Source organism: Strigops habroptila, chromosome 14 (genome assembly GCF_004027225.2).
Source record: "Strigops habroptila isolate Jane chromosome 14, bStrHab1.2.pri, whole genome shotgun sequence".
Classification (NCBI taxonomy): Eukaryota; Metazoa; Chordata; class Aves; order Psittaciformes; family Psittacidae; genus Strigops; species Strigops habroptila.
In genome coordinates, this window is record NC_044290.2 from 10,151,570 (window position 1) to 10,161,660 (window position 10,091).

The window sequence follows — 10,091 nt, forward strand, 5'->3', positions numbered from 1 at the left end:
GGCTCTATATGTTCCACATAGCTTATACTTATCTCATAGCTTGGCGTTTCCTTTTAGGGTCCAACCCAAATTCCAGGGATGTTTTGCATTGATTTCGAGTGGTCACTGGAGCTGGGAGAGAGCAGCATGTCCGTGTGTGCTGCCCCCTTCTCTGGTTGGGGAGGTTCCCATAGCCCCCAACCCACCCCAAAAACCCATCTCCAACCCTGGGGACAACATCCCAGCAAAGGGGGCACCAGGATGGAGGTGTTTTGGGGATGTGATGCTGGGTGTGTTTTGAGGCAGGTTTGGGAGGGTCCAGACCTGGTGTCCCTGCACTGAGGACTTGTGGGAGAGGGAGCAGGAGCAGGGCTTTCATCCCAGCATGGGAATGCTCAGTTCAGCTTTCCATGCAGCTGCCTTTCAATGAGTTATTTAATATACGTGCAGAGATGGGGACTGATGTTAACTGCTGTAATTGCTGTAACTTCCTGTGGTGTCTGAAGGCAGGGGAGGCACCTCACTCGCTTAAGCTGCATGTGGTGCACGTTAGAAGCACTATTACATTTCCAATAGCCACAAGAGATCCCGGTGCTGGCCGTGTCCCACTGCTCCAGGCCCCAGAGAGGCGTTCATCAGGGGAAAAACACCAGAAATTTGGGTGAGGAATGGGAAAGATTTGGGATGTGCAGCAGGATGGGCAGCGGGGTCAGAAAGCTTTTCCCTGGACTATTCCCAGCGCCGCTGGCACCGCAGCATCGATGGGTGCAGCAGCATCACTTGGGAGCACAGGATCAGGCCAGGTGCCCGCAGCACCAGGCAGTGATTCCCAGGGAGGCCCGGCCAGGCTGGGAATGGGCACAGGGACACAGAGGAGCAAAGGGACGTCGTCACCTCTCTCTTGGCTCTGCGCGGAGGAAATGGCTTTGGGCGCGCGCCGTTGCCATGTGCACGCTGAAAGGCGGGAGGACAAAGGCTCTGCCTGGGAAGTTTGCTCCGTGAATCGGGTTGGGATATTCTGTTTGCCCCATTCCCAGCCCCTTCCCCCCCCAGCTGCCTGGGGCCCTTTGGGCTACAGCCAAAGCAGAGGCTCTCTGGCACCCTTACACCCGTTTGGGTGGTCAGTACTCCTATTTGAGTGCTCAGCACCCTTGTTTTCTTGCTCAGTATCCCCATTTCATTGCTCAGCATTTCAGTGGAGGAAAGGACCGGGCAGCTTCCCCATGCCATGCATCTCAAACCCAAAGGCGGAGCAGTTTTGGGTGGCGTCAGGGCAACAACAACAGAGTAATTATCCATCAGGAGGGTTATCAACAGGATGGTGTTTATAATGAAGCAGGTTTCCAGCAGGTTGGGGGGGTTGTTGATTCTCTACCACACAGAGGGCACCTACAAGGGCTATTGAATCCCCTGGCATAAGTTCCTACATTTCCCACTTGCTCCACATTCTCACCTGACAGCAGAAGTGGATGGAAATGTGGCTGCTTTGGCAGTTGGCTGCATTTCTCATCACTCACTGGAGCAGAGGACAAACACAAAGCAGAGGACAAACACAAAGCAGAGGACAAGCACAAAGCAGTGCCAAAGCGGGCCCCCTTTCCTTTCCCTTTCCCTATTTCTTTTTCCCTGCAACTCCTCTCCCTCCCCTGACCCTCTGCAGCAAAATCATCCTCCTTTGGGGTCATTTACTCCATCTCGGCCTCTAAGTAGCTCCTTTCACCAGGGAAGCTCTGGGGTTTTCCCATCGCCTCCTGGGCAGCAGGATGCTCCTGGGCAGCAGGATGCTGAGCATTACCCTTTTCTCTTGCAGGTGGGAGCTCAGCAAAGCAAACAACCTGGGAGGGAGGGCACCGGGTCCCAGCACTGGTGTATTGGCCTGGCCACATCCCTGCCAAGCGGACAAGCCGTGCCCTGCTCAGGTAAGAGCCCCATTGGGAAGGATCCCCCATCCCCACACCGGGACCTAGGTGATGACCTGGATTTTGGCTGCATCAGCTGCTTGTGCTGGTTATTGCCAGCCTTATGCCAGGCTCTGTACTTTTGTCCTCTCCCAAGCCTGTAAGACTTTAATGCTTCAGCAAAGAGGAGTTGAAAGGGCTTTTTGTGCGGCGGTGGATTGGCGTTGGGCTCCCCGTGCCTCCCGGCCGCGGCGGCCGAGTGCCTCCCGTTAATTAAAAGATGACGATGTTCCCTCTCCCCACCAAGAAGCAGGCTCAGGCTTTGTGGTTTGTGAATGACTTTATGTGGAGGAGGGTGCGGTTGTGGGAAAGGCTGGATGGAGAGATGGAGCTTGCAATCAGCGCAGGATGCGGCCGGGATGGGAGCGGTGGGGAATGGATGCAGCCTCCTGCTGCTGGCCTCACTGGAATGGGTGGCATGGAAGGGGCATTAGTGCAGCAGTGTTGCACCTCTTCATGCAGCAGTTTGCACCTCTTCATGCAGGAATTGCACTTCATGCACCAGTTGCATCATTCCCTTGCAGCACTTGCACCCCTCTTTACAGCCCTCCCTTGCAGCAAATGCAGTGGGGATCAGGGGGGCACAGCTAGAGGCAGTGTGGGGTGATGCTCTGTCCCCTTTTATCCCTTAGAGCAGGCAATGGTGGAGGTCAGGGTGGTGGGGCCATGGGTTGATGGGTGTTGGGAAAGAGTGTTCCAGCTGCTGGGAGCTGGTTCTGACTGGTGGCCCCTGGAGGCGTTGGGTGTTTCTAAGGTCCATGAGATAAGCTGGAGCCGTTTACTCCTTAACATGGCCTGAGGGCAGCTCTGGGAGATGGGATTTTGCAAGTGGGGGAAGGTTGGATCATAAGCTGAGGTGTGGTGGAGGGGATGGGGAGCTCACAGCACCCATTGGGTTTCACCTCCAAATCCTTCCATGGTGGTGGTGGATCGACCTCTGGGACACGGGGCAGAGCTGCCAACCTGTGCCCGCTTGGACAGTGCAGAACCGGTGCCTGTCCCCATCCGCTGTCCCACCAGCCTGCTGCAGCCCTGCCACCAAGCCCAGCCGTTCCCTTTATCTCCTCGCCCTTATCTCCTACATTTCCCAGCTCCAGCCCAGCAGGTTGGACAGCTGGAAATCCATAAAGCTGCGGCAGCACGGGCTGTGCTGCACGTTGGGTGCTTGGAAAGTGGCTCTGTAGCTCCCCAGGAGACACAGTGCACCCAATGTCCTCCATGGCCCAGCACTGCCATGGGGCCATGCCCGAGTGGTGCAGGATGATGCCAGCTCCTGTTTGGGAGCCACCCTGCTCCCAGTGATGGTTTGTGCTCAGTTGGCTCTAAGGTGTCACCATTGTGGTCCCGGCCATGGCTTGAGTTTTGGACAGGGGATGCAGAGGGATGCGGAGGGATCATAGAATCCCAGAGTGGTTTAGGTTGAAGGGACCTTAAAGCTCAGCCAGTTCCAACCCCCTGCCCCGGGCAGGGACACCTTCCACTAGAGCAGGTTGCTCCAAGCCCCTGTGTCCAACCTGGCCTTGAACACTGCCAGGGATGGGGCAGCCACAGCTTCTCTGGGCACCCTGTGCCAGCGCCTCAGCACCCTCACAGGGAAGAGCTTCTGCCTCAGAGCTCATCTCAATCTCCCCTCTGGCAGGTTAAAGCCATTGCCCTTGGCCTGTCCCTACAGGCCCTTGTCCAAAGCCCCTCTCCAGGTTTCCTGTAGCCCCTTTAGGCACTGGAGCTGCTCTAAGGTCTCCCTGGGACTGAAGAAGCCCAGCTCTCTGAGGGATGTTGAGGGCAGGGGCTGCTTGGTGCTCATAGCATTTCGGGGCATGTGGCTTTTCTCTGCACTTAGACACCTCTCAAAGAACAAGCACGTGAAATAGGGCAGTTGAAGGCTCATCCCTCCAGCTGATGGGGAAGACCAAAAACCTGGTATGAAGGGAGTGAAATCAGTGTGCAGACACAGCTGGGAGACCTCTGCATGCGAGGAGCATCCTCTGTATGGTGGGATACCCCGGGAAGGGCAGGAGCTGGGCAAGGGAAGGTGTTAACTCCCTGCATGAGCCTCCTTCTGCCCCTGAGGTTATGAAAACGCTGACATCGGGTCTGGAGAAGCGCCCGGTCGGGGCTGTGCCTCTCCCAGCATCGCTTTGGCATCGCGTCCTCCCCGCACAGGGAGCAGAGGGGTGAGTGAGGGTGAGCGTGCCCCGGGGCCAGCGCTCAGCACTGATGCAATGCCATGGACCTGCACCTGCACGCTGGTTTCTGCAGGAAACTGCCTCGTCATCCCTTTGCAATCGTAGTTAATTGTCAGAGCTGCGCTTCTGCCCTTCCCTGTCCCAACCCAAAGTGGGGCATGGAAGAAATAGGTCAGTGGGGTGGTGGAGGGGCAAATTGCAGCATCGTGGCTGGGCAGGTTGGGCAAGTGGGTATGTGTGTGGGCATTGCTGGTTCAGCTGCCTGCTGCTGCCTGCAGCTCCTCACCACCAGGCAGGGCAGTGTTAGTGCCAGGGATGCTCATCCCAACTCAGCCCTCAGGCAGCAGGCAGGGAGCTGCCTGTCCCTGGGTGCTCCCAAACCCTTTTCTCTCCATGTTCGGGGTGGTAGCAGGATGTTGGAGTGAGTTTTAAGCCTTTTTTGGCCAGGGCAGGGCTGGCAGTGTGACTTCCCCTCTCCCTGCATGCAAGGCTTCCCCATCTTCAGGATGTGCCTGCTGCCGGGGTGTTTGCTTTGATCCCAGCTTTGACCAAAATCTGTGGGTTTTTATGCCTTTTTCCATTGGCTCTATCTGCCCGTGGCCAGGGGGATCTTCACCCACCATTGCCCTCAATCATGTCCTTCCCACTTCTGTTTCCAGCAGACCCATCCCATGGGTTGAGGCTCCTTGGTCCGCATGCACCAGGCTGAGGGCCAGATCCTGATGGTGCTGAGCACCCCGAGGCCAGCACACGCTGACCAGGGCCTGCCCTGGGCTGTCATTTGGGTGTCCCTGGTCTGACCTCAGCGAGGTGCTGGCCGGGATGTGCCCTGCCTTGGACCCAGCGGGGAGCCGGAATTCCTTCGGCTCCGCGAGCGCCGTACCAGGGCTGCCGCTCCGCAGTGTTTGTGCTTATTGTTCCCTCCGTCTCTTAGCAGCTAAATGAAAACGCGTTCAATGGGAGAACCAGGGGCCCTTATCCCCGGGCTCTTTCCTCTCTCTGCTCACGGAGCCACCATCACACACCGGGCAGCACAAACGCGGTGGCAGGACCGTGGTAGCACCCTGAGGTCCCCAAGTTGAGGGATCTGGTGCTTTCGCCTCCTCCAGTGACTGGGGCAACCAACTGACCCCCCGAGCTGCTGGCACGAGGGGTTTGCAGCCAGAAGGATGTGGGCTGAGTCCCTGTCGGATGCTCAGCACCGGCTCATCATCCCTGTGCCATGGGGAGGGCAGCACTGGGATGTGGCACTTGGCCATGCTGATGTCCTCCTGGCCCATGGGACACCCCTGGTGTGTGTGGCTCCTTTTTAGAGGTGTGGGGTCACCCTGTGTCTGTGGGAGGGAGGGATGTGCTCGTGGGGTGGTGGTGGGACAGACACTTGCACATCGCAGGAGTGGGATGTGTGGGGCGACGGTCAGACATGGGGGGCTGTGAGCATCCTGTCCCACCCCAGCAATAACTCTGCTCGACCCACAGCCCCTCCATGCCATGGGGATGTGCCGGATGATGGCAAATTGCCATGGCCAAGCTCCATCCCCAGAGCCACAGGCAGCAGGCGGGAAAGCAGAGACTGTCCCTCTGCATCCCCATGGAGCCAGAGGGACACGGGCTCAGCCGCTCCTTCCCTGCATCCCTCCATATCGGGAAGCGACCGAGGCTGAGCCCTGAGCGCTGGTTTAGTGGCTGAGGCCCCTGAGGGTGGAAATGCTGACGGGCGCTTTGGTGCGCACAGAACAGCACCGCTCTCATGTTCCACCCTGGCTGCTCGGCTCGTGCAGACGCGAGACCGCATTGAACTGGGGCCACGGGATCTGCTGCCATTGGCATCAAAAGTCCCTGTGCCAGCGCTTTCTCCGGAGGGTGACCCACTGCCTTCCCATAGGGACACAGGGGGGGACATGGGGACGAAGCGGGGGCTGCTCCTGCCCTGCGGGTGCGGGATTCGCTGGGCACAGGGAGCAGCAGATCCTGGCTGAACCCGCAGCGCCTGGCGAGCAGCCGGCGCCGGGGCGGGAGGTGAGTGATGTGAGTGTTGCCAGGGCCCAGCCGCTGCTTGGAGCCGGGTTTAACCTTTTCTGCTCTTGGGATGGGTGCTGAGAAGCTGCTTCCCCCCCCTAAAGTACTCCCCTGTTACAGTGCATTGAGTGCCCAGGGGCTGCGGGTGGGTTGGGGGGACCCTGCGGGCATCTTTGCTCCTTGCTCTGATGGTGCCACCTCTCTCCGCAGCACTCTGGACATCTTCCCTACGCTGGTGGCTCTGGCTGGGGCGGCGCTTCCCCCCAACAGGCGCTTCGATGGCTTGGATGTGTCCCCAGTGCTCTTTGGGTGGTCGGATGTGGGACACAAGGTAAGGCAGAGACACCCCCTGGTGCTATCCCCCTCCTTACAATAGATCCCATCACCTCTGAGCATCCAAACGGGGATGGAAACGTGATGTGCTGGGTTGTGGGAGCATCATCCTCCCGGCTTGGAGGGTGAGGATGGCCACAGGCAGCCCAATGCTGTACCCAGACTCAGGGTACTCACGTAAAAGGGCTTTTGGATGAACTGTTTTATGCTTTGCTCATAAATCTGGGGTTACAGGTAAGAACGACAGCTTGCTGTGCCTGCCTGTGCCTGCTGTCCCGGGGCTGCCATCCAGGGGGATGCTTGGGCTTGCCTGCATCCAGAAGGTGCATCAGTGTGGGAAAGAAAAGATCCCAGGGGCTCAGACCTAGTTGTATCCACTTTATTTATCGTATTTTATACGCCAGATCAAGGCATAAGGAAGTCCTCCTTCTCCCAGCTCTTTGTTATCACTGATGATGTAGTGCAGCACGCCTTGTACCCTCCATCTCTCTGTCCATACAACAGGAGCTGCTGACAGCAGAGCAAGTGGTGATGCTCTTCTGTCAGGGTGGCACAAAATTGGTGCAGAACCAAAAGAAAACGGGTAAAAAAAGAAGTGACTTTAACAGCAGCCCCATAGATAAAGCCTGAGTTTGCTTTTCAAGTCCACCTTCCTGCGAGCACCACGAGCCAGCTCCCAGCGGGGGTCCTGGATTTGCTTTCTGTGTCCATCAGGGGTTTGGTATTTGTTTCGTATTTATGGAACCCTCTGTTGAACCGTGAGGGAAAGCAGGGAAGTGGATGGGATGCGGCCAGCGAGCTCCGCTGTGCTCCTCATACTCCTCACCATTAACCCTCTTTTAGTGCCCATGTGGTGCCGGGATGGGGGTTTTGCTGGGAATAATGGTTTGCTGGGAGTGATGGTTTGTTGGGAATGGTGGTTTGCTGGGAGAAATAGTTTGCTGGGTGTCAGGGCAAAGGGATACGAGCCTGTGCCAGCCATTCCAGCGTGTTTCAGACCAAGGAATGAATTTATGCTACAATGAGGGGTGAATTAACCCCTGTGGGGCTGGGGGCCAGTGGGCACAGCTGGGTTGTTCCTGCCATTGCCTGTAGCATGAGCATCCCCAGCAGATGGATCCAGGGATGGGATGGATCCAACCTTGGGGACACACACAGAGCACCCACCAGCTCCATCCTCATGGGGTGATTGGAAGCAAGTGCGTGTCCCTGTTCCCTCCCTTCCCTGCCTTTCATCTCCACTTGTGAGCACTGGTAGCAGCCCCCCCTTTGGCGTTACAGGGTTTTCCTTGTCACAGATCCTCCCAAAAGCAGCTCCATTGCTCATCCCACCACCCAACAGCCTCTTCCCTAACTGGGGTCCCTTGGGATAAACCAGTGTAACCTTGCTCAGTGTCCCTGCTTGCCCCGCACCGGCGCAGCCTGTGATGGGGCTGGGGTGACACCGAGGTCCTGTTCTGAGCAAGGCTGTTTGCAGTGAAAACAAACATCCCGGAACGTGTCAAGGGTACACATGTCACACAAATAAGCTCTTTCCATGAGCTTCATGGTGGAGGGGTGTGTTTAAACAGCCCAGAGCTCAGACAGTAGTTTTCTGGGGAGAAAAGGCCTTTTTCCCCCCTTTTCTATGTTTCTTTCTGTTAAAATAACAAAGTCAGGGATCAATAGAAGTGTTACAGACCTGGGAATGTTCCTTGAAAGGGCTCAATCGAAACCAGCTCCTTAATTATGCTGTAAATTAGAATAGATTTTCTTAGCGTGGGGCTTTGTGAGGCAGGTTTAGGAACGTGCTTGGTGGTGGTGAAGGAGGTTTAAGTGCCTTTACACCGGGATGGCAGCGTCCCAGCTGTGCTGCTAAAGGTGCAGGCACAGCTTTAGGGCTGGAAGCAGAAGGATTGGTTCAGTTCCTGGTACCTTCATGGGCCCTTGAATATTTGCTGATTTCTGCTTTGAGCTGGTTTATTCCAACCAAGGAGTGTCAGTGTAAGGGGACTGTGTAGCAAGGTTTTCCCTTGCAGCTTGCGCTGCACCACCTCCTCCACTTTACAGCCTTATTTTTTAACCCTAAATCATGATTTTTAATCCAAATTCCAAAAGGTGATTTTTGTGGTTAATTTACTTTGCAACAGAAGGTGATAGAGGAAGCAGAAAGCGTTCAGAAATCACCTCCTGTGCTGAATCCTGGCATGTCTTGGGGAGGTACCAACCAGCCCCCCAGGGTGATCGGACAAGGGGCGATGGGTTTAAACTTAAACAGGGGAACTTCAGGTTAGATATAAGGGAGAAGCTCTTCCCTGTGAGGGTGCTGAGGCGCTGGCACAGGGTGCCCAGAGAAGCTGTGGCTGCCCCATCCCTGGCAGTGTTCAAGGCCAGGTTGGACACAGGGGCTTGGAGCAACCTGCTCTAGTGGAAGGTGTCCCTGCCCCTGGCAGGGGATTGGAACTGGATGAGCTTTAAGGTCCCTTCAACCTGAACCATTCTATGGTTCTATGATGCTATGGACATGCCGGGCACCTGCTAAGGCATCTCTGCGCTGCTCACGCTGTTCCTGAGCTTGGCCCCTCCAACTGCAGCAGATGTTTCTGATTTTTAGCACAGTGGAAATTTCTTGAATCACTTTTAAACTCAATTCCCAGGGAGGAAACCTCAAGTGACTCACCCCTCAATGAAGCCATTGGCTCCGCAGCAGATACTATCTGACGGAGGAGCCCGCCGAACTGTCCAGCTCACTTGTCTTCTCGCTCCCCTGTGCCAAAGCAGTCGTCCTGCGCGGATCAAGTGTCCTAAATACCGAAAGGGAGGGATTCGACCCACCCTTCCCTTCTTCTCCCCTTCCTCCTCAGCCCCATTCCCTGCGCCGGGGTGGCTGTTGTTAGGGAAGGGAGCGCTCGCACAGCGGGGTGAGTCAGCGGTGGGATGATGGACCGGGAGCGATGTTCCAGCACCTCACCTACCCGTCGCATGAGCTCACCCTCAGCTTGGGGCTTGCTGCTGGCCCCAGGCAGGGATCTGGCTCCCTTAGATGTCCCTGCAATTAACTGAGCTGTGAGCACCGAGGAGATGGGTGTCTCCTTGGCTTGGGGCAGTGGTGGGTGACACAGAGAACATCCCGGCTCCGAAATACCCTGCCCTGTGCTGCTGAAAGCTCCCACACCTTTGTGATCACTTTCTTGCAGTAGAATTGGTCTGAGGAGGTGAATTCGGGGTGTCCTGTGTGCAGGGACAGGTTGGCACAGGGAGATGCTGCTGTTTCCCAGTGCCCTTCTGCTGTTCCCTCACCCTTCAGCAACCAAATCTCAGTTGGTTACTCACAGTCCAGGGGCTAAATGGTGTCTAAATGTGTGCATGGATGGGATGGGATGTTGTCTGGGGAGGGAGCGGGTCTCACAGAGCAGTTTTCACTCTGCAATGGGCTGATGGGCCCTTTTCTGTTCTTTCTTCAGGTCCTGCTCCATCCCAACAGTGGGGCAGCTGGGAAGGATGGTGGGATAGAGGCGCTGCGGCTGGCTCAGTACAAGGCCTTTTATACCACAGGTACTGGGGCCTTTTATTGGTCATAAAGTCTGGGAAAAAGCTTGTGGAATTCGTGGTTCACAGGTAAAAACCAACTCAGGTT

General features: G+C 56.4%; 2 protein-coding genes across 5 annotated transcripts in view; one reads left to right on the plus strand and one right to left on the minus strand.

The window, feature by feature from the left end:
• Positions 1-7,627, minus strand: part of SLC16A6 (solute carrier family 16 member 6) — a 28,488-nt gene extending 20,861 nt beyond the window's left edge. Inside the window, exon 1 of the mRNA XM_030506587.1 lies at positions 7,617-7,627. The gene's annotated coding sequence lies outside the window, so the exon portion shown is untranslated. The remainder of the gene's footprint in view (positions 1-7,616) is intronic.
• ARSG (arylsulfatase G) overlaps positions 1-10,091 on the plus strand; it is a 37,198-nt gene that overhangs the window by 25,412 nt on the left and 1,695 nt on the right. For all 4 annotated transcript variants that reach the window (XM_030506591.1, XM_030506590.1, XM_030506589.1 and 1 more), the window contains exons 9-11: positions 1,790-1,898; positions 6,353-6,473; positions 9,919-10,009. In XM_030506591.1, the coding sequence (XP_030362451.1) occupies positions 1,790-1,898; positions 6,353-6,473; positions 9,919-10,009 (321 nt within the window). The remainder of the gene's footprint in view (positions 1-1,789; positions 1,899-6,352; positions 6,474-9,918; positions 10,010-10,091) is intronic.